The sequence below is a fragment of the Notechis scutatus genome, chromosome Z (assembly GCF_049901735.1).
Source record: "Notechis scutatus isolate UNSWTSFEM ecotype Mainland chromosome Z, rNotScu1.2, whole genome shotgun sequence".
Classification (NCBI taxonomy): Eukaryota; Metazoa; Chordata; class Lepidosauria; order Squamata; family Elapidae; genus Notechis; species Notechis scutatus.
In genome coordinates this window covers 60,341,785-60,366,865 of record NC_142025.1, presented here as the reverse complement: position 1 = coordinate 60,366,865, position 25,081 = coordinate 60,341,785, and the positions used below count along the sequence as shown (strand labels likewise).

The following is a 25,081-nucleotide window of genomic DNA, read 5'->3' as shown; positions in this document are numbered from 1 at the left end:
GAGAGCTACTGGACTCTGCATAGAGTCATTGGATGGAAGTTCCCACTACTGCCCATATTTGGTTCCCACTACTGCCCATATTTGAATGCGATGAGATACTGAATGACCGCAGTCAGATCGCAACACCTGAGGTCATAAGTAGCCTGCCTCACCTACAGCACCTGGCTCATCACTTTCCCGCTCTAGATCTGGAGGCTGAGATCCTACTCTTGAAATAATGCTCCACGCGCCTTTCTCTTCTCCGAGTCAGTCAGCGGCCCTGTAGATGGCCCAGTGGCCATCAAATCTCCACTAGGATGGGGGATCGTAGGAATTGTCAATGACGATCGGATGCAGGCTCCAACCCAGGCAAATGCCTTAGCTCCATCCATTCCAACAGTCTTCCGATGCCCTTTAGCACCATCGAAAACAAGAATGCCGTTCCAGAATAAAAGGCCGCCGGTGATCAGTACACTTTCACTAGGACACCCTAAACGGCCGCCAACCAACCACCAGACATCCACTAAGATGCTCTACACGGGCATATGCCTCCGCAACACCCTTTCCAACAGTTTCCCGACACCCTTTGACACCGCGGAAGCAAGAGTACCATTCCAATCCTAAAAGGCTGCCAGGAGCGACCACCAGACTTTCACCTTTGCTACCAAGAGTACCTGTCAACCCTAAAAGGCCGCCAGAAGTGACCACAAGACTTTCACCTTTGCCACCAAGAGTACCTGTCAACCCTAAAAGGCCACCAGAAGCAACCACCAGACTTTCACCTTTGCCACCAAGAGTACCTGTCAACCCTAAAAGGCCGCCAGAAGTGACCACAAGACTTTCACCTTTGCCACCAAGAGTACCTGTCAACCCTAAAAGGCCGCCAGGAGCAACCACCAGACTTTCACCTTTGCCACCAAGAGTACCTGTATACCCTAAAAGGCCACCAGAGGTGACCACCAGACTTGCACCAAGAGGCCGAACTTGAAGTTTGAACCTCAAGCTTTGCATGCTTTGCTTTGTTTGATACTTTATTAATGTTTACTGTTTTTCTCAGTTATATAGCTAACTGTTTATCTTAGTTATATAGTTATCTGCTATTCATAGTATTACTGTTTACCGCTTATCTTAGTTTATAGTTAATTTTTTTTCTCTTCCCTTAATAGTGGAATTTACAATTCCAGGTGGGGAGTGTGCTGTCCCAGCCAGTCTATGGGAATTGGATAGTTACTTAGGAATTATGAGCTGTCCCCTTAAGGGGATGGTGATCATGGTAAATGTAGTAAAAGGTGTCCTGGGAAATGTAGTTCATGTCACGCGGCCACATCTGTAATCCCGATTGGTCACTAATTTGACCCTTGATGGGTTGGGGGAGTTTTTCTCACTTTTGCCTGAATTCAGTAACTCATGGCAGCTGCTTTCTATCGCTACGAGATGGGTTAGGAGATAACCATCTTTTACCTACAAAGCAGATATGCAAAGGATTGGTCATTAAAGAAGAACTTCATCACAAATGTGAGTTATGAGGATACCTGATGAACCAATAAATGTACTTTGTTATGGACGTTTTGTTGAGTGTATCTATCTGCATCTGCACAGCTTAAAAATCCACTACTGTGCAGAATACAAAAAACTGTATCTCTCCCTCTCTATGTGTCTCTCTCCCCCTCTCTCTGTATCTCTCTTTCTCTGTGGCTCTCTATGTCTCTCTCCCCCTCTCTCTGTATCTCTCTTCCCCCTCCCCCTCTCTGTATCTCTCTCTGTGTCTCTCTATGTCTATCTCCCTCTCTGTTTCTCCCCTTTCTCTGTATCACTCTTCTCTGTGTGTCTCTCTCTTTATGCCTCTCTCTATGTCTCTCTCTCTCCCCTTCTCTCTTCCCCTCTCTCTCCCCCTCTCTGTCTCTCTCTCTCTCCCCCCTCTTTCTGTATCTCTCTCCCCACCCTGATTCTGATATGAGGCATTGGGGCAGGCCATGAGGCACTCTTGCAGCACCTTGTGCAGTAAACTGGATTTTAGTTACTTCACAATGCAGGAAATGGGGTCTCCTCCTCCTCCTGGAGCCCATTATGATTCGGAGCCACAATGCAACTCTGTCCCAACAGCTTACACCTCTGAGCCCGAAGCAGTGGGAGGCAAGGAGAGCCTTCAGTGCAAATGTGATGCGAAGGCAAGTACAGGGCCACTTTGCTCCTGCACTTTTTGTGCTGCCCTGAGCTTCTTAAAACTGTGGCTGGGTGCTGTAGGCCCCTTTCCATCATTGCTTCCTCATGGATCCCACTCCCAACCCACCAGCCCTCATGTTAGCATCAGTCATGGCCAGGTCGGGCCAGGGTCTCGGGGTGGATAGCTGGTTGCGCATCCCCAAGTGACTGAGGCATGCCCAGCACCAACAAGGGCCAGAAGAAGCTCCAGCAAGACTGAGGCACTGGAGAATCAGCCCCAGCCACTTCTTCACCCCCCACTATTTCCTTTACCTTCTCAGGTCAAGTGAGGAGTGACTGGAAGGGGAGGGATGGGGCCAGCCAGTGATGGGACAGGGAGCTACAGCAGAGGGCCCAAAGGAGCCGTGGGTTGCCAATCCGATCTAGGGTGTTGGCTATTCCTGCCAGCTTAGTATCATCCACAAATTTGATAAGTCCCCCTTCTATTCCCTCATCTAAATTGTTTATGAAGATATTGAAGAGTACTGGGGCCAAGACAACCTTGTGGTACTCCACTGCTTACTTCCCTCCATGTAGATATAGTACTATTAAGGACTACTTGTTGAGTACAGTTTGTCTGCCCATTACAAACCATCTGATGGTGATGCTACCCCATTTTTTTTCTAGCTTACCAAGAAATAGATTGTGGTCTACTTTGTGGTATTGCTGAAGTCTAAGTATATCATATCCACAGTATTTCACTTGTCTAGTAATTTAGTCATTCTGTTGAAGAATGAAATAAGATTGGTTTGGTATGATCTGTTTTTAACAAACTGATGTTGACTTCTAGTGATAATTTTATTTTCTTCTACTTGTTTGCAGATCTGTTTTTAAAAATTATCTTTTCCAGTATCTTCTGGATATTGATATTAGGCTGATTGGTCTATAGTTTCCTAAGTCTGTTTCCTGAGTCTGAGTCTGATTTTTTCTCTCTCTCCTTTTTTGAAGATTTGAACCACATCAGCTCTTTTCTAGTCTGATAGTTCATTTGATAATTCCCTGCAGTGGTGGGATTAATTTTGTTTTACTACCAGTTCTGTGGGCGTGGCAGGGGAAGGATACTGTAAAATCTCTAGTCAGAGGTGGTGTTTGCCGGTTCTCTGAACTATTCAAAATTTCCACTACCAGTTCTCCAGAAACTGGTCAGAACCTGCTGAATACCACCTCTGGTTCCCCGGTGCTCCAGGATTTTTGAAAGATGTGGTACAGTGGTTTTGAGATGACATCTGCTAGCTCCTTTAGAACTCTGGGAGGTCCTGGTGATTTGTATTTGTCAAGATCAGGTGTTCTTTTACAATTTTTTTTGCTTATTTTAACTTTTATTTCTAGTTTGCTTTTGAAGGTTGTACTGTTGTTTCTTTTTGCATGAAAACCAATGCAAAGAATGAGTTAAGCAGCTCTGCTTTCTCTCTGCTGCTTGTTCTTCCTTGCCATCTTTAGTGGACTGACTGTTTCCTTGGTTTGTTTTCTTGTTATTTATATGTTGGAAGAAATTTTTTAAAAATTATCTTTGACTTTTGCTGCAAGTCTTTATTCATTCTAAGCCTTTGCTTTCCTGACTTTGTCTTTGTAGATTCTGGCTATCTGCTGATATTCTTCCTTAGTTGTATGTCCTTCTTTCCATTTTTTTTCCTTGTCATTTTTGTCTTTCAATCTGTCAGAGAGATCTTTCTGCAGCCATGCTGGTTTCTTCTTGGATTTCTTGTTGTTGTTTTTTCAGTGATATTGTGCTGGACTATGCTTTTATGATATTTTTCAGAGTTTCCCAAGATTCTTGAGTAGGATTTTCATTCAAGGAATCTTTCCCAAGTTATCTCTGAGTTTATTAAAATCAGCTCTTTTAAAATCTATGACTCTAATATCATTATGTTCTATTGCTTGTGTTTGCATTATGTTATGTTAATATGACATGGTCACTCTCACCCAAGGTTCCTGTGGTTTCAGCTCCCTCTATCTTCTTTTATCTGTTTGATTTGAGAAGGGAAAGTAAAAGCGTGCATAAGCACAGGGGGCGTGCATAAGCGCACCAATGTACCTACCGTCCCTGTCCTATTATTTCTTTTATTTTTTTATTTTTCTTATATGTATCCATGTATTCATAACTATGTTTTTACTTATACCTATTATCTTGTAAGCAATTGACAAAAATAAATAAATAAAATAAAAATAAAATAGATGTTTGTGCTGCTGAATTCTGCTGCAACTTACTCTCTGTGGATTTCACCAAAATACAGAAAAAGTATAAAAGGTCAGCTTAAAGCATTTGCTTAAATTTATTCTAAGATGAATTCTGTGCTTCCTCTGCAAATAGCTGACTTACGAATCCAGCCTCGAGATCCCAACACCAGCAGTAGTTTACGAATCTGACAAAACAAGCCCGAAGAAAATCTCCCACTAGGATCGTTACAAATGTCACGAGAATATCAGATACCGTAAGCCTCATAAATTCCTGCAACAAAACAAAAATTGAGAAACATTTATTTAGCACTTACCACAATTTTCTTTCTATTTCACATGGAATAAATTTGTTAGGGTAGAAACAAGAAAATCTGAGAGAATAAAAATGAGGAAAAATTGTGGGAATGGTAGAGGAAGAGGAGGAGAATTACCATTAGTCTATTGCAAAAGGCAACTTTATTTGGAACTGCTTAAATCCTGTGATGATACCTTTAACACTATCAAACAACATCTGCTGATCCTAGGAAAGGACTCAGTAGGTGGATAAAAATCCCAAATCCAATCTAAACATATGACTGATTGTGTAACCAACCTTGTAATAATAATACTGACTGGGAGCACTAAATCACAAATCAAAATACCAAATCAACTACAGTCTGTCCCCAACGCCTAACATGTTTTTTAAAAAGCTTTTTCTTACAGCAGAGTGGCAAGGAAACCTAAAATATAGAGCCGTGGTGGCACTGGGGTTAGAATGCAGTACCGCAGGCTACTTCTGCTGAACACAGGCTGCCAGCAGTTTGGAAGTTCAGGTCTCACCTGCTCAAGGTTGACTCAGCCTTCCATCCTTCCAAGGTCAGTAAAATGAGGACTCAGATTGTTGCTGACTCTGTAAACTACTTAGAGAGGACTATAAAGCACTGTGAAGTGGTATATAAGTCTAAGTGCTATTACTATTTCTATAAGGAAACGAATAATTCTATAAAAGCTAGTGTGTAGAAGAAAATGTCAGAAAACTATAAATTAATGGAAATAAAGAATATCTACTACAATGATGAAGGCCACAATTAGATGACCTGATTAGCCTACTTTCCAAATGAAATACATCATATTTGGACTTAATGCTGTGGTTATTAAGGCTCTAAATTGGCTTCAAAATCTTGTTCAGATGGGAATTTGTCAGCAGTTGGCATATAATCCAGTCCTGTCCAGCTACAACATTCTCTTCCCCCACAAATTTTTCTCTTCCAGATAAGCAAGGACCAATCACTTTCTTTGCCTATAGCTGGCCAATAGGTATCGACCTGTGGGATTTCAAAACAGCTGGAAAGCAGCTGAAGAAGGATTTATCTTGCATGCCAAGGGATTGGGTTGGGCAGGTAAATAATGCTGTGTGCAATATTTATAAATGCACATTAAATTTATACATGCAAAGTTAAAACATCAAAATGCACATTTATTTAGACCAAGGGCTGTCAAACTCGATTTCATTGAGGGCTGCATCAGGGATGTGCTTGACTTCGGGGACTGGAGTGGACATGACCAGTGTGGGCACAGCCAGCTTAACATCACTCGTGTCAGGGGCACCTGTGGTGCCCTGAGTGCTCTGCCAGTGAAAATGGGCTCCCAAGCTCCCTTTTCAGTTGCGACGACCTGCAATCCTCTGCCAATGAAAATGGAGCTTGGTAGGGTTGCCAGTGGTCTTTGCAAGCTCTGTTTTCAGATGAGGTGGCTTCCTGCAACCCTCTGCCAGAAAAAACAGTTTGGGAGGGCCACATGCAGCTCTCCTGAGCTCTGTTTTAGCTGGCAGAGGCACCATGGGCCAGTCATTCGCTGATTCCAGGGTGACCCCATGGGCCAAATTTAAGCACCCCATGGACTGGATCCAGCCCATGGGCCTTGAGTTTGTCATAGTCTATTAAATTTTAGCATTTAGATTAGACTTTTCAGAAAACTATTCCAAACCAGGCAAGTTTTCTTTTTCATTATTGTTTCATTTTTTAATCTATTTACCTTTTCCCTATGTTATTTAGGGATTTTAGGAGAATAAATAAATAAATGCAGGGTTCTAGCATTTCATCATTTTTCAGTCACTTATAGTACCGTATTTCCCCCAAAATAAGATCCCATCTTATTTTCTTTTGACCCCATCCCCAAATGGCTAGGGCTTCTTTTCGGGGGTGTCTTAATTTTCCTCCATGTTCCAGTATCATGTGGGGGAGCGAGCTTCCCCATGTGCCTTGTGCTGGCTTAACTAACAGCTGCACCAGCTACCTTTGTGAAACAGCCTCGTGGCAGCCACTCCAGCAATCTGGCCACCAAGCCAATTCTGCTATTTTATTGCAGCCACAAAAAGAGTGGGAGGCAGAGCGCCACACCTCACACATGTCATGCTGGCTGAAATAATGGTTGCACCAGCCATCTATGTGAAACAGCCTCGTGGTGGCTGCTCCAATAACCTTGGCCACCTGGCCACTTCTCCTGTGTACTTGCAGCCACAAAAAGAGCAGGAAGCCAAGCGATGCATTTGGCATTGTGGTTGACTGGGAGTGGTGCCTGGGATTTGCAATTTTTTCAATGAGACAAAAAATGAGTTTTGCCTCATTTTTACAAAAACTCATTTTTACATTTTTCCTGTCAAAGGAATCATTGCAGTAGTTAAGTTACAACATGGTTGTTAAATCAATCTGGATTTCCCCATTGACTTTGCCTGTCAGGAGGTCACAAAAGGGGATCACATGACCCCACAGTATAACCGTGATAAATATGAGTCAGTTGCCAAGCTATTGAATGTTGACCATATGACAACCTGGCAATGTTGCCATGAGCATCAGGTGAAAAATGGGCATTGTTTCAATTGGATATTTGGAAAGAGGAGATTGCAAATATCCCAACCAAGAACACTGAATCTAAAATCTCCTGCAATGATGGGCTTTTTTACAAATAAAAGGCAGTTCTTCTTTGCTGTGCCAAGCCACATGAGTCCAGACAAAATACCAGTAAAAAATTGTGGATGGCTGGTGTGAACATTAGATAAGCCATCAAGAGGCGCATGGGGTGCATCGCTTGGCTTCCTGCTCTTTTTGCCACCACCATTAACAGCAGAAGCGGCCTGGTGGCCAGAGTTGTTGGTGTGGCTGCCATGAGGCTGTTTCATGTGGATGGCTGGTGCAACTGTTAGTTCAGCTAGTGTGGGGCGTGTTGCTCGGCCTCCCGGTCTTTTTCGGGCACAATTACACAGCAGAATCGACCCAGTGGCCAGGTTGCTGGAATGGCTGCTGTGAATCTGTTTTTCATGGATGGCTGATGCAATCATTAGGTAAGCCAGCGTGAAGCACATGGCTCGGCCTCCTGCTCTTTTTGTGCCGCCATAACAACAGAAATAGCCCAGTGGCCAGGATTGTTGGAGTGGCCACTGTGCGGTTGTTTTACATGGATGGCTGGTGTGACTGTTAGGTAAGGGCGTGTGGGGCAAGTTTCCCCCCTCCCCCTTTCCTCCCCTTTCCCCCCCTCCCCTCTTCACCTCATGTTGTCGGCACTGCAAGCAACCAGAGGAAATGGCAGGTGACTGTTGCGCAGATGTTTATGTAGGGCTAATTTTGGGGATAAGGCTTGATTTTAGCACATGCATTCAAAAATATGATAGATCTTCTTTTCGGTGTAAATCTCCTTTTCAGAAGATTGACTTCAGTTCAAAATTATAATTGGGGGAAAATACTTTTAATACTGCTGTCAAGAAACCATTGGGAATTATAAAATGTTTCCAGTTTAAAAGAAAACAGCAATTGGCTGTTGTGATAGAATGAAAGGAAGATGTGCACACAGAAGAGGGCTAGTTGAACAAAGTATGAGGTACTTTTAATTATGTGATGTCCTTATATATCATACATACACACACACACACACACACACACACGTATATATACTGTATATATATTCATGTCAATATGGTGTAAAGGTGCAGAAGATACGTTAGAGGAATGTTTGATCATTTATCTTCTTCCTTTAGCTTTTTAATAGATGTTTAAAGATTGATAATTGTTTTCTAAATCTATTAAATTATTCTCAAGTGCACGGACTATAGTTGCTATTAATTTGACTGGAATCCATCAGAATATCTGTGAAGCACTGTACAACACAATTACTTACTATCCCCACAGTTGTTTCCCAGCAAGGTCCTTGTGGTACATCAGCTGGATCCATTGGAGGTGGAATAAGAGCACTTCCATTCCTCAAAGATGAGTTATGGAAGGTTAGGACAGTCCAATGCGTGATGTTCCTAATCACACCTTCTTCAGTCAGCTGCAACAGGAAAAGGCAGTTTTGAATAATTTTATTGTTTCATATGCATTTGTGTGTGTGTGTGTGTGTGTGGGCATTTCCTGTGGATCTGTATTTTACATTGCAATTCCAAATTGCTAACTTTAATTTCTTCTTGTTGTATACATGTAGCCTGAGCAAACTTTCAGCATATTCTGATTTAATATTATAGTTTAGCCAAAAATACTTGTCTGTATGCACTTTTCTTAACTATCCTGAGATTCTCAATTTAATTTTGCATGGTTTGCATTTTTGAATATCAATTATCTTGTGCTTGTTAATAACTGCAATAAGGTTAAGTAAGAAAATAATGTATTTAAACTGAATTCTGGGGCCTTAACAAGATTCCACATATAGTTACAGAAATGCAAACATAAACTGTTTTGAGGTCACCTGGAACTCAACCAAATTTCACCATTAGTGGAAAATGGCTTATTCTTGGATGCTTAGGAATATTAATATCTTCAGCAAAAACAATGAATGGCCAGCACAACAAATGTGGTAGATACACGATCATACCTTTAAAAAAAATTAAAATTTACAAATGCAAAGAAAAAAACTAAAACAAATTAAGAAAAATAAATAAAGGAAAATAAATAAATAAAGGAAAATGAAAGAAAAACTATATTAAAATGACTTCCAATTCCTTAGATATAAATATAAGCAATTTAACTAACTTAATACTTTCTGTACAATTTCAGTTAAAAATAATATCTTCTTCCCATATCTCATATCTTATCAATAGTCAAACTACCCCCCCCCCCCAAAAAAAAAAAACCAATCAGCAAAAGTCTACTAAGAAATATTTCAGATCCTGCTGATGTTGGCACAGTGCAATTGTGGCGAGCGGAGGTCAGTGAAGCCCAGCTGATTTCTGCCTGCCTGGAGGCTCTTTGGAGCCAAAAGTCACCTCGTAAGAGGTGACAAAGATAGGAAGGGCTCCCCGTAGATCGCAAGTGGATGGCAGTCCACTTTGCTGGATCAGAGGATATCTTCTTGACAGGTGGAGAAGAAAACAGCCATTAATGGCTGAACCAGAGCTGTGACAGCCGGAATTAAGAAAACCAGGGAAAAGCGGAAAGAGAAACATTGTACTGGATCTGGGTAAGGATTGCCTAATTTCTACCCAGAATTAAGTTAAGTACCCTTAAAAGTATTATAAAAAAGAAAGGGGGCTCCATAGAGAAGGAGGGAGGGAATTCCCCCCTCCAAAGGAAAGCAGCAAGTGAAAATTTTTAGCTGATTACACATTCGATGGGATAGAAAGAGAATCAAATGGAAATCTAATTTTAAAAGGGATAAAGAAAGACTGGACTGGGCATTTTAATAGATAACCACCACTCAAGATATTGATATGGACAATATGTACTTTATTGCATTATTTCCCGTATGATTTCAGCTAAAATATGTGAAAGTTTTCCTTTTCCTTCTTGAAACATAAGTGGAAAGGCAGAAAAAAAGAGTAGGGATGACACATACTGGACAAAGTTAGTATATAAAAGAAATATTTTGGAAGAGAGTAAGTATTTTGGAACAGTTTATTTTGGTTTGCGAACTGTTAAATCTGGTGTTTAGAAACAGATTGAAAACAGAGTTGTTTTGGAAATCAACGTGGGAAAAGTAAGATAAGTGGCAATTGTAGAGAAGAATTCCTTTTGAATCTTTGTGGATTTTAAATACTATTGAATAATTGAAGGATTAAATAGAAAGACAAAATTTATTTTGAAAATATGGGAAGAATAATTGAAGGATTAACTGAATACCTGAATGATTAAATGGAAAGACAAAATTTATTCTGAGAACTTGGGAAGAAGACTTTGGGTTTCAGCTTGGCATTTTGGAATATTGGAGTATTAAAGACTGGGGACACAGCAGGCCTTGTGGATTATAAATACTACTTGATAGGAGAAAAGACAATATAAAAAACATTCTTAAGGACAAATATTACTCTTTGACCTTCTTTATAAAGAAGAACCTATGTGGATTGATTTTGGATTGAATTTGTGGACTATTGGATTATTGAAGTACTAAAGATTGGGGACACAGCGGCCTTGTGGATTATAAATTCAATTGACTGAATACTGATTGAATATTAATTGAATTGGAGGGAATTGGAGCTGAGATAGGTTTTTTTTTTTAAATTAGACATTTGGGATATTGATGTGTTGGGGTGACAGTTTGTGGTTAGCCTTGATTGATAGCATTTGGTGGTTAGTAGGGCAGGTGTATCTGTTGCTAGTCTATTAGCAGTCAAGATGATAAGCACCTCAAATCTACTTTAAAGTAGGAAAGAAGACATCTTTCACACAGTCATCAGCCTCTTCGAGTCCATCTAATCAGAAATCAATAGAGAGTATGCTACAGCTGGAGAAATCAAATACATTCCAAAAGGAAATGCGGACAATGTTTCAGCCTTTGCAGGAGTTGCTGTAGGAGGCCATGACAAAAAATCATGAGATAAAGGAAGATATTGGGGAAGGAAGAAATGATATGGGAGAGATAAAAGAAAAAAAAATCAAAATATGGATGAAAAACTTGAAAGCTTTCAGCAAATGATAACAAAAAATGAGCAAAGGATCCAAAAAATCAAGGAGAAATCAGAACAAACACAGAAAAAAGTTGAAGACATAACTTATAGATTATCACAAGCAAATAAAGAACTAGAACATACCATGATAATGTTAGAATCAGAAAAAGCAGCTCATTATCTCAGATTTCAGAATATAGTAAAGGAGAAAGGGGGAAGATTTGCCAGACATAATGAAAGAGTTGTTGGCAAAGATGCTAGGGATTGATAAGCAGGAGATGGAGGTGGATCTTGGTGAAATCTTTAGAATACTCACAAGCTATGTGAGGAGACACAACCTTCCATGAGACTTATGAAAAAATCGATGAGACAAAGCACTTAGTAAGGCAAGATATGAACTATTGCAATACAAGGGGAAATAATTGGTAGTTTGGAAGCAGAACCCTAGGAGAGTAAGAGACCTACAGAAACAATACTACTTTCTGACTACAATGCTGATCAAATATAATGTAAACTTTAGATGGCTGATACCTGAAGGAATATTAGTTACCTGGCATAAAAAAGATACAGACTAGATTCATTGGATAAAGCCATGGAATTTTATGACCATCTCTTCAATAGAGAAGAGGGCCAAGAAGTGAGGGGAGAAATGGAATATAAAGGACAGGAAGTGTCAATCACAGAATAAGTTTACACAACAAGATGAAAGCAAAGCTTGGAAAAAAGAGTGAGAATGAGCAAGAACAAAGAAACAGAGAAATAACAAAGGAACAGAGAGAAATAAGAGCAACTAGGAGCATAAGACCTATATACAAGTGAAGCAATGCAAGAAGAAATAAAGGTGTTATAAGTTAACATAAATGGACTAAACTCCCCCATGAATTTTTTTTTAATTACAAAGATTAAGATTAGATATAATTTCATTACAAGAAGTACATATAAAAAACATAATAAATTATTGGGGTATCCTAAATTGAGGAAATTGTTTTCCTCGCTATCACAACAAAAAAGGGGTGGCATTATATATTAAAGAAACAATCGGTGCCAATCAAATCTTTAAAGATGAAGAAGGGAGAAACTTGATGGTGGAAGTGACATTAAACCAAAAACAGATACTTTTAGTTGCTATTTATGTGCCAAATAACAAGAGGACAAGACAAGAAGAATTTTATAAAAGACTTCACAAGAAGATACTTGAAACAGAATATGAAAATATCTGTATCTTAGGAGACTTTAATGCAATACTTGATACTAAACTTGACTACAAATGTAGTAAAATAAACAAGAAAAAAGAAAAACTCTACCTAGGACCTTTTTTAAAATGACAGAAGAACTATGTATACAGGATATATGGAGAGAAATGAACCCAGGGAGAAACCAATACAGACGTCAATCTTAGTCTAGAATAGATATGATGTGGATGTCACAGGAATTAAGCACAAGTGTACAAGATATAGAAATAGAAACAAATCTATGGGCTGATCACAACCCGGTGCAGAGGAACGGAGCTCCATTCTAAATGCCCAAAGTTTCGCAATCGATAGCCCATAGGGGTGAAGTTGGATCCTGGAGGATGGCACACTAGGACACACCATATACCAGAAGAAAACACACACCAACCACTACCTCAACGCCCAATCCCATCACCACCCAGCACAGATAAACTCCGTGGCCAAAACACTAATTGCCAGAACCAAACGCCTGGCAGACAAGACACACATAAAGACTGAACTATGCACCCTGACTAAAGTACTGACAGCCAACAGCTTCCACAAAAGCAAAATCACTGGCTTGATCCACAAAAACACATTGAGACATAATGGAGACCTAGAAGATGAACACACCTATGGAACAGCTGTCCTGCCCTACATAAGAGGTACTACAGACAAAATCAGTAAGATACTACACAGGCATCACATCAAGACTACCTTCAAAACAGACAGAAAAATAGCAGCTATCCTTAGAAACCCCAAAGATAAAATTGACCTGGAAAACCAAGGCATATACGAAGTCCCCTGTGCATCATGCCCAGCCACATACATTGGACAGACCAATAGAAGAATAAGTACCCACCTGGATGAACACAAAAATGCAGTCAAAAAGCTGGAACACACTTCCTCACTAGTCCAACACAGGAAAGCCACAGGTCATAGCATCAACTTCAATGGCACCAAAACCCTAGCCATTATAGAAAACCCCAGAAATAACATCTGAAGTACATTCATGTTTTGAAGCAGTAACCCAAAGGAAGTGTGAATGAGTGTCAATAGACGTATGAAGATAACAGTATGGCTTAAAGGTTGAAAATTGAGTTACATCCATTTGCCAAATTTGATTAGCTTGGGTTCCTTGTGGGTTGACACCTACTGGAAAGGGAACTGCCAGTTGCTGACAAGCTGGACAAGCACGGACAATATCCCGGGCTTGAGATAATGAAATTTTAAATTAAAATTAAGCCAACTAATCCCGAAGGAAGAGGACCTTTAAATGGAACTATGGAGAGATGGAACTATTTTAACTTCCATGGGAAATTTAAACTCAATTTCCTCTTGAGTGATTAAATCGATCCCAGCACTACTGGCTGTGGCTGGGGAGGAGTGAGAGAGACTGCTGGAGGAGTAAAGTAATATTTGCTTCCAATCTTCAGGGATCATTGTATAACCATTTTTTATTCCTTCTACAAGTCCTCTTGTAAAATTACCACTAATCCCATAGTCTGTAACTGCCTTTTTTAAACTCTCTTAAGATCTGATAAGGCAGACCCTCCCATTCTGCTACTTGCAGTCCAAGCTGTGGCCCCTGACCAGGACGATATTGTACTGGACAAACAGACAGTAATTCTGCAAGTTCTGTTCCTGAGACAGAGGCATCCCTTTTACAAGTCTCTACCATTTTCTGAAAAGAAGACTGAACAATAGAGTCAGGAGGCTTTTGCCCTATATCTGCAGGAGCTGAGGGAATTGAAGACATATATTCAGGTGAAGAAGGGGGACAAATGACAGCATTAGTATAACGTGAAGGTGGAGGTGTTAAAAGAGAAAGTTCATTGTGACCAAATGTTTCAATTGCATGCTTACATAAATGCCACACATGCAAAACTTCTACTTTTGCTTGAGGTTCAGTATGCAATGTTTTTCCTATACGTTCCCAATCAGTTAATTTTAAAGACCCCTTTTCTGGGTACCATAGCCACTGAGCTGCAATCTCCTGGACCAGCCTTAAGAGATTTCTCTGTGGTACCTCGGTATTATTTTTCTTCAACAAATAGCCTAATTCATCTACATGCTTCTTTTGTTCCTCAGAAAGAGAAGACCCCATACTTACAGAAACCAAAAGGTTGAAGAAACCACAAAGGGTTGAAGGTGCACTAAATCCTTGCCAGACAAAGTAAGAGGGTCCCTGGTCAGGCGCCACTTGTAATGACGAGGCAGTCGAGTTGTTTGATCATGAACAACTGAATCATGATGATCTTTATTGGAGTCTAGTCTTGCATTTTATACACATTTTTAGTTATCTTCCATCACTGGTTAACTTTGGTTACTGCCTAACTTTCGTTACTGTTTAGCACAATAATCCATGCAATTAATTATCTCTAGTTAAAGTCTAACATATGTTTACTTCCTCTCTCTAATCCTCCTTTAGATTAGTGACTTTGTTTACCTGAGTTGTATTTGCTTGGAAACATTCTTTATCTGAGGTTTGCCATCCGAGATTGGAACATTCCTGCAATTACAATTCTACACCCTAGGACACACCATTCACCGGAAGAAAACACACACCAACTGCTACTTATCGACTTCAATGGCACCAAAACCCAAGCCACTATAGAAAACCCCAGCTACAGAATTATCAGAGAAGCCATAGAGATTGAAACAAGACCTGAAAGCATGAATAGAAGAGATGACTCCACCAGATTGTCAATTATCTGGAAGCCTGCACTCTCAAACAAAAAAAAAATCTCCACACCACAAGCCAGGCAAACACCTGGGCACAAACAGACCCCCCCCCGATACCTCCAGTTCAAACACACCCCAATCAGGCACCCAGATGAAACCTAGTTTCCTAATAAATGATAGCCGTCCATTTACTCGGAGCCAAGCCGCACTAAAAGCCTCCAATACACGAAACACAATGTTGCCAGCTAATCACGACAAAAAAAGCTACAAGACAGAAGATATTAGAAACACCAATCAAGCAGAACACAGCAAACTCCAAGACCAATAAACACAGACCAAGACTCCCAACCAGTCAGGATGAAGAAAAAACCATTCTGGCACAGCAGTAGGCTAGCACCAAATTTAAAACAAACGGCTGTGAAAGTCTGACTCACAGATGAACACAATACAGAAGCCTGATGATGGCAGATGAGATTCTGCCGAAACGTTGCTACAACTTTAAAAGCACAACTATAATGACGTGGGAAAATACCTGAACAAAGCTGAATTATATGTATGTGTGTGTGTGTGTGTGTGTGTGTGTGTGTATTTGTTTTCTTAAGTTTTCGCGGGTACTTACATGTATGGCATTCAGCTTTGTTCGGATATATATATATATATATATATATATATATATATATATATATATATATATATATATATATATGGATCTTTGGTTATTCGGGTTTTCTCCCACGTAAAGATGGCTGAGATTCTGCCGAAATGTTGCTACAACTTTAAAAGCACAATTATAATGATGTTGGAAAATACCCAAACAAAGCTGAATACCATACATACATACATACATACATACATACATACATATACATACACACACATATATACACAATATATGGAATATTTATATAATATATTGTAGTGATTTAAGGACTAATATTGAATATCGAAGAACAGTGTGTTAAATATATTAGAGTAAGTAGTAATACCCTGACACTCTAACACTTTTTTTGAAAAAAAATTTGTGTAGATAATATATATTATATTGGTAACTGTGGATAGAATTGAAGATGTAATTATAGTTGAGCAATGTATATAATATGTTTAGGACTCATTAAATATTTTTAAGACTTATTAATTAATGAATTAACTATATTTATTAGAGAAATTAGTGATTACTGACCATTGATTATTAGAGACAATCATAGATTAGAATTTGTATTTGGCATTGTGTTGCAACTATTAGGATAAAGTAGAAGATTATTAATTAATTGAGTATTTTCTACTAGTGAAGATCGAACATTGAATATAGATAATATTTTATGGAATAACATATGAGATAATTTATTATAACACTGCAATACTAGATCAGATATAAGAGATAACAAGGGATAGCTCTAAGTGTGCCATTTGATGGTAGATTGGAAGAGTTTGTTAAGGACCCTGAAAATGACAACAACATCAACAATTACAAAAACTGGAAAGAAGGTGACAGCGAATATATCTTCTCCTTTGGGGTAAAGGTCACTAGATACTATGTTGGGCACAGAGAAATCAGGGTCTACATTAACTTTGCAGACAGTACAGTCAACTTTAAATATGATGCAAGAGATGATGAGGAGAACTCATAGCAAAAAAATCATGAGGATTTGAAAAGTGAACTGAAGAATGATATAGGAGGAGTGAAAACTGACATAAAAACTAGATGATAAAATTGGAACAATGCAAGAGGCGATGGCAAAGAATGAACAGAAAATGAAAACGTTGGAAGTCAGAACTGAGCATGTGGAAAAGAAATTAGAAGTTACAGAACAGAACTAGAAAGTACTGTACTGTGAACTTCAGGAGACAGTGGTCCACTTAGAATGGGAAAAAGTGGTGTTCTTCCTCAGATTCCAGAACATTATTGAGGATAGGAAAGAAGATCTACGTACTTTTATGACAGAACTGATAGCGGATGCTCTCCAGAAAGATAAAAAAGAGGTTTGGAACAATATAGATGAAGTGTACAGAGTACACACACATTATGCACATAGGCATAAGTTACCAAGAGAGGTCCATGTACAGTTCGCGAGAAAAACAACTAGAGACCTGCTATATGGGAAACGAGAGATGAACCATTAATCTATAAAGGAAGTGAAATGATGACTGTGAAACAGATACCCAGGAGGGTTAGAGAGCAGAGGAGGAACTACCAGTTCTTATCATCTCAACTGATCAAAAATAGGATTGTGTTTAGATGGCTCACTCCAGAAGGACTCTTAGTATCCTGGCAGGAAGAGAAATTTAAAATTGATACATTGGAAAAGGCACATGAGTTTCATGAGCACTACCTGGGAACTGAAGAAGAACAAAAAAGTAGGGAGGAGAGTAGGAGTCAAAAGGAGCAAACATCCAAGGAAAAGGAGATGAAACGGGATTTAAGAGAACAGAAGAGTCGAGAGGAAGAAGAAAACAACAGACCGCGGAGAGACTTAGAGCAAGAAAAGAAACAAGAGTCACTATATACAAACAGTAAAATGGATGGAGGAACTATCCTATTATTAGTTAATATAAATGTATTAAACTTGTTAATCAAAAGGAAACAGATATTCACGAAGCTCCAAAAACAAAATGCAGATATCCTTAGTTTGCAAGAAGTCCACATTTCAAAACAACATGGAGACATTTTAGAATTTCCCAAACTAGGTAAACTACATCTGGCCCTGATGAACAAAAAGAAGAGAGGTATTGCGGTGTATATAAAATATTAGCTAAACCCAAGACAAATTTATAATGATGAGGACGGAAGGATGCTACTTATAGAGATAACTATAGATCAAAAGAAGATACTGTTGGCAACAATATATGCACCAAATACAAATCAGAAAGAATTCTATTGTAAATTCCACTGAAAGATAATAGAAACTAAACAAGTGAATGTGTGTATAGTAGGAGATTACAATGCAGTGCCTGACATAGAAAAAGACTACAAAAATAGTAAGAAGAATAAAAAAAGAGGAGAACACTTCCAATTGCATTTGATAGAATGGCACAAGAACTGAATTTGAAAGACGCCTGGAGGGAACTAAACCCTCATGAAAGACAATTCACCTTCTTTTCCAATCCACACAAATCGTGGTCTAGAATAGTCATGATATGGATGGATTCAGGATTATTGGAATATGTAGAGATAATGGAAATTTTGCCAAATATTTGGGCCGACCATAACCCAATTAAAATGAAATGGAGACGAAAGAGGAAGATCGGGAGATGGACTTTTAATAAAGGTCTATTAAGAGATAAAGAATACATTCAAATGGTGAAAAAAGAATTAAAAGTATTTTTTGAAATTAATTTGAAAGAGCAGACAACAGTACAAAATTTGTGGGATATAACAAAAGCCTATATAAGGGGCTTAACAATAGTTTACGCAGCAAAAAGAAACAAGGAAAGGAAGGAACAACAGATAGAATGGCAGGAGAAATTGAAAAACTTGGAAGCCAATATGCAGAAAGATCCTCGCAATGAGGAACTCAAAGGAAAAATGGACCTGGTGAAACATGAAATAATTTAAATCTACAAGAGGAAATGGCCAAAAAACTTAAACTAGTGAAACAAAACTATTTTGAGAATGCAAACAAACCAGGCAGATGGCTGTGGCATAAGTTAAAGAAGGAACAGGAGAAAAGAATAATATCAGTGCTGCAAGATGAAAATGGCAGTCTATATTCCCAGATAGATCAAAAGAAATCAACTGCCCAAAGGTTTTTTACCAATTTGTATACCCAGGAAGAAATTTCAGATGAGGACATCATCCATTATCTCAAAGAAAGGGACTTACTATATTATCTGATGATGCAAGGGATATGCTAAATAATAAAATAACTATAAAAGAAATGAAAGATGCAATTCAAAAACAAAAAACCAATAAAACTCCAGGGCCTGATGGAATACCAGAATTTATTGATTTAAATGTGGTTTTTATATTCTGTAAGCCACCTTGAGTCGCCATAGGTGAATAGGTGGCAATATAAATTAATTAAATAAATAAATAACAAAATCAAGGGATGGATTTAGCTTGGTGACCACACCTGCAAATACAATTGAGATATGAGAAAGATGCGAAAACATGAGGTTTTTATAAAGAACCAAAAATACTTATTAGGGACAGATGAAAAATTGATAAGGAAAATACATCATTATTTACTAAATTTTAAAATGGAAGATGAACAAGTAAAAGAAACAATGATAGTATGGGCAAAAAACTTTGGCTATATGATAGAATTAGACAAAGGGCAAAAACTTTGGGGTAGAAACTACAAACTGACAATGGCTACTGCATATAAAGAAAATATTAACAAAATGTTTTATAGGTGGCATTTGCCACCGGCTAAGTTAGCAAAAATGTTTAACAACATATCCACCAAATGTTGGAAATGTAATCAGACTCCAGGTACTTATTATCACATGTGGTGGACATGTGTGAAGGCAAGAAAATATTGGACAAAAATACATACATGGTTGGAGAAGATGATTAAGCAACACATAGATTTTAAACCAGAAATATTTTTGTTTGGTATAATACCAGATAATTATGACAAAGGGACTATATACTTAATGTTACATGTATTGACAGCAGCGAGAATTGTATTTGCACAATATTGGAAAAATTAGAACACCAGATGAAAATATGATCTGGAAAATATTGGACTGCAGAGATGGATAGAATTACATTGAAAATAAAAGATAAACATAGAATACTACTTAACGTGGAATAGGTTTTATCAATGGTTAGAGATAAGAGGTAGAAATTAGATGAAGAAATTAGATGAAGAAATTGTTATGTTTAAGTAAAATATGAACATTGTCTATAATTATATGTATGCCAATATATTTAATAGGAACATAAATAAGTGTCTATAATTATAAATATGATTAGAATTATTTTGTTATATTATTATTGCTATCAGTATATGTGTTATCTTTTTTCTTCTTTCCTTTTTGTAAAATGGCATATCTGGACAATCACTGTATTCAAAATACTTATATATAAATAAAAAAACTTGACTTAAGAAAAGAAATATTAAAGTATATATTTTAATTTAATAAAAACATTCAATTTTATAATCCAAACATATCATTTTCTCTAACAAATAAAGCAGAAGAAATCTGGCTTTTTTGTTGAAAAAAATCATAAATAGTCAAAGTTTTGACATACAATCTGGATCAAAAAGAACTTCAAATAACATTTACCAGAAGTTATATTGTATATATTTAACCCTTATCAAATAGATTCACTTTATAAATCTTCTTTTCATTTTTAAAAAGCTTAGTCTTTCAAGTAGTATCCCATAAGCAGATTCCTTATCTCTATCTCTTTGTGTCTTTCAAGGAGCAGCTTGAAAAATTCCACTGGTGTTAAGCAATCAACTTCATGGACTCTCACTAGAAGAGAACATGCAGATACATAGAAAAAAGCACCATCAAATGTCCCTAAAAAAAGTAACATTATCAAATGCTTCTTTGACAGAAAAAACACTCCAAACCTCCCTAGGAAAAAAAAAGGCGAGTACTAGTGATAGGAGATTCAATTCTCAAGGAAACAGAACCTGCCATCTGTAGACCAGTCAGTCTATCCAGAGAGGTATGTTGTTTCCCTGGAGCTAAAATCAAAGATGTGGCAGAGAACCTGTTCTGTACGATCCATTAACATACTCGCAAGCGCCGCGCTGTGATTGGTCAGAACGCACAGCAACCTGATTGGCTGAGCAAGCCGCACTGATTGGCCCACCGCGAATCCCCCGCGATTGGTGGAAACTAATCGCGGGAGATTCAAAGCGGTGCCATTGGCCGCGGCCAGAGAATAAAAGCCGCCGCTTTTCTTCTGTACGCCGAGCCGATCTCGGAACTTAATAAAGAGTTGAACTAAGTCACTGGCTCCCGAGTCTCCCTTCCGACGGACACAACAGAACCTAACCAAAATAATAAAACCCACAGACTATTACCCCTTTTTATTATTACATATAAGGACAAATGACACAAAAAAGGACTTGCAAACAATATTGAATGATTATGAGTCAGGGATTTAGGTGCACAAGTAGTTTTTTCATCTGTACTGCCAATGAAAGGACATCTGGTAAGAGAACAAAGAATTCTAGAAGTAAACCACTGGCTAAAGGGTTGGTGTTGACAAAAAAACTTTGGATTCCTAGACCATGGCCTATACTATCTCCATGATGGGCTTCTGGCAAGGGATGGGCTGCACCTCCTAAAGATTGGGAAGAATGTTTTTGGAAAAAGACTAGCTCAACTTAATCAAGAGGGCTTTAAACTAAAATTGAGAGGAGAGGGTGACTGTCAGATGGTGCTCCATTCAAAATCCAAAAAAGACACTCTTAGACTCTATTATTATAGAGAAAAGAAACTTTTACTGGAAATCAAGTGGTACCATCAAAGGAATTCTAGATCTGAGCATGAATGAAAAACACATATTCAAAGTGATAGCAATGTTCCCACCCTAGTTCAAACGGTCCAATCGAAGATGTGTATAATGTCATGTGGGGCATCTTCAGGTGGTGATGCAGACAAATGGCTGTTGACCTTGGCCTAGTTTGATAAAGAGCTGCAGTTGCACAATAAGCAACCTAGTAGGCATAAACAATAAAGTTTTCCCCAAGTTATACAGTTCATTCTCTAAAACCTCCAGTACATTTCCTACCCCCAGAAAGCCCAATTATTTCACCCTCCACCATTACTATGGCAGCCAAAAGGAGTCTTAAAGACTGACAGTGACCAATCTTTAGGATCTCCAGGACCTAATTCCAAGCAAAAACACCTAGAAAGCAAGTCAAATAATGAAGTAAAGAGGGGAAGGAAGACAAACTCATACACCAAATAAGAGACAAAGAAAGCATATCCAGTGCCTATATACAAATGTGCAGTCTGGGGAACAAACAGGGTAAACTTGAACAACTAATACATGAAGGCAGATATGATATAGTTGGAATAACAGAAACTTGGTGGGATGAAATCCATAACTGGAACATACAGATAGAAGGATACAAACTGTTCAAAAAAAATAAAAACCCAGACACCATAAAAGAGGAGGTTGCACTGTGTGTAAAGAACCACTATAGAAATACATGAAACCAAAGACAAAAACCTTCTAGAATGTATATGGGTCAATATAAAAGAAAAAAAGAATGACATAGCCATAGGTGTATGCCAGTGGTGGGATTAAAAAATTTTTTACTACTGGTTCTGTGGGCATGGCTTGGTGGGTGTGGTTAGGTGGGTGTGGCCATGTGAGAGGGTGGGCATGGCTTTTTTTTTTGCTTTTTTACAGCCACCCCCAACCTATTTTTTGAGCCTTCTGGGCCTCAGGCAAGCCTCCTGGGGGGGGACGATGTTTTTGCTCCCAGAAGGCTCCACTGGGCTCAGGAAGAAAAAAATGGAGGCTGGAGGAGGCACAAAGTACCCCCCCAGCTCCATTTTGGGGCCATCTGGCCTCAGAGGAGCCTCTGGGGGGCGTTTTTGCTCCCAGAAGGTTCCTCTGGGGCTCAGGAAGAAAAAAAATGGAGCCTGGAGGGAGCACACAGTACCCCCCCACTCCATTTTGGGGCTTCCTGGGCCTCAGGCAAGCCTCCTGGGGAGTGTTTTTGCTCCCAGAAGGCTCCCCTGGGGCTCAGGAAGGGGAATCGTGGCATACTGGTCATATGAACAGCTGATTGTTGGGAGGGAAAAAAAAGAAATACCTTAAGGGGCAAGCGTCAGGTGGGTGGGATGAGTGAGCATTAGACAGGTGGGGCAAGCGATCCAGCAGTGACTGGGCAACCGGGTCGGGGGTATGGCCAGCCAGAACTTACTACCGGTTCGGCGACCTATGCCAAATCCTTGCTACTGGTTTGCCCGAACTGGTGTGAACTGGCTGAATACCACCACTGGTATAGGCCACCCAGTCAAACAGAAAAAAATAGATGTCCTTTTTGCCAACCAACTAACAAATTTATGTAGGAAACACACTACAAAAGTAATGGGGGACTTCAATTACCCTGATATCAATTGGAAAACTAATTCTGCACCAAGTGAGAAATCAAATAGGTTCCTAACCAACCTAGCTGACAACTTTGTTGTCCAAAAGGTAGAGGAGGAAACTAGAGGGACAGCCATAACTAGACTTAATACTTACAAACAGAGAAGAAATTATAGAGGGAGTTGAAACTGCAGGAACCTTGTGTGAGAGTGATCATGCCATACTAGAATTCAACATAACACAAACACAAGGAACAGAACATAATTACACCGGAGCCTTAGATTTTAAAAGAACTGATTTCAATAAACTCAGAGAGAACTTGGGAAAAATTCCTTAGATGAAAATCCTAAAGAGGAAAATGACTCAAGAATCTTGGGAAACTCTGAAAAGTACGATCATCAAAGCTCAGACCAACACAATACCACTGAGAAAGAAAAACAGGAAATCCAAAAAGAAACCAGCATGGCTGCAGAAAGATCTCTCTGACAAGTTAAAAGACAAAAAGGACAAGTACAAAAAATGTAAAGAGGGACACACAACTAAGGCAGAATATCAGCAGATAGCCAGAATCTGCAAAGATGAAGCCAGGAAAGCAAAGGCTCAGAATGAACAAAGACTTGCAACAAAAATCAAACATAATAAAAAAAGTTTCTTCCAACGTATAAATAACAAGAAAAAAAAATCAAGGAAACGGTTGGACCACTAAAGAGAGAAGATGGTAAGGAAATAAAAGCAGAGCTGTTTAACTCATTCCTTGCATTCGTATTCGTGCAAAAAGAAACTACCAAAAACATAATTGTAAAAGACAGACTAGAAATAAAAGTTAAACTAAACAAAAAAACACCTGTTTGATCTCAATGACCACAAATCACCAGGACCTGACAGATTATACCCCAGAGTTCTACAGGAGCTGGCAGAGGTCATCTCAGAACCACTGCATCACATCTTTCAAAAATCCTGGAGCACTGGAGAACTATCAAAGGACTGGAAAAGAGCTGATGTGGTTCCCATCTTCAAAAAAAAAAAAAAGATCTGACAACATCTAGAAACAAGTAAAATAATAACTAGCAGTCAGCATGGGTTTGTTAAAAATAGATCATGCCAAACAAATTTTATTTCATTTTTCAACATAATGACTAAATTAGTAGACCAGCAAAATACTGTGGACATAATATACTTGGACTTCAGCAAGGCATTCAACAAAGTAGACCTCCATCTTGGTAAGCTAGAAAAAAGTGGGATAGATAGAATCACCTCCAGATGGATTCGCAAGTGGCTGACAAACTGTATTCAATGAGTAGTCCTTAATGGGTCTAAGTCTACATGTAGGGAAGTGAACAGTGGGGTGCCACAAGGTTCCATCTTAGGTCCAGGACTTCTCAATATGTTAATAAACAACTTAGATGAGGGAATAGAAGGATAATTTACTAAATGTGCAGATGATACTAAGCTGGCAGTAATAGCTAACACCCAAGAAGATAGGCTCAAGATCCAGATGGATCTTGACAGACTAGAACACTGGGCCATATCTAATAAAATGAAATTCAATATAAAGAAAAATAAAATTCTACACTTAGGCAAGAAAACCCAAAAGCACACATATAGATTGGGTGAAACCAGGCTTAATAGCAATAACTGTGAGGGGGATCTTGGAGTCTCAGTGGACAATCAGCTAAATATGAGCCAGCAGTGTGCAGTGGCAACCAAAAAAGCCAATGCAATCCTAAATTGCATTAACAGAGGGATACAATCAAGATCAAGTGAGGTACTAATACCACTCTATAAAGCCTTAGTAAGACCACACCAAGAGTACTGCATTCAGTATTGGTCACCATGCTATAAAAAAGATGTTGAGACTCTAGAAAAAGTGCAGAGAAGAGCAGCCAGGATGAGTAGGGGACTGGAGACTAAAACATAATAGTTGCAGGAGCTGGGCTTGGCTAGTCTAGTGAAGAGGAGGACCAGGAG

General features: G+C 38.9%; 1 protein-coding gene across 1 annotated transcript in view; it reads right to left on the bottom strand.

Annotated features, from left to right (window-relative positions):
• TMC2 (transmembrane channel like 2) overlaps nucleotides 1–25,081 on the bottom strand; it is a 133,235-nt gene that overhangs the window by 18,871 nt on the left and 89,283 nt on the right. Inside the window, exons 13-14 of the mRNA XM_087947321.1 lie at nucleotides 8,509–8,661; nucleotides 4,502–4,630 (exon numbers count right to left, since the gene is read on the bottom strand). Coding sequence (XP_087803447.1) covers nucleotides 4,502–4,630; nucleotides 8,509–8,661 — 282 coding nt within the window. The remainder of the gene's footprint in view (nucleotides 1–4,501; nucleotides 4,631–8,508; nucleotides 8,662–25,081) is intronic.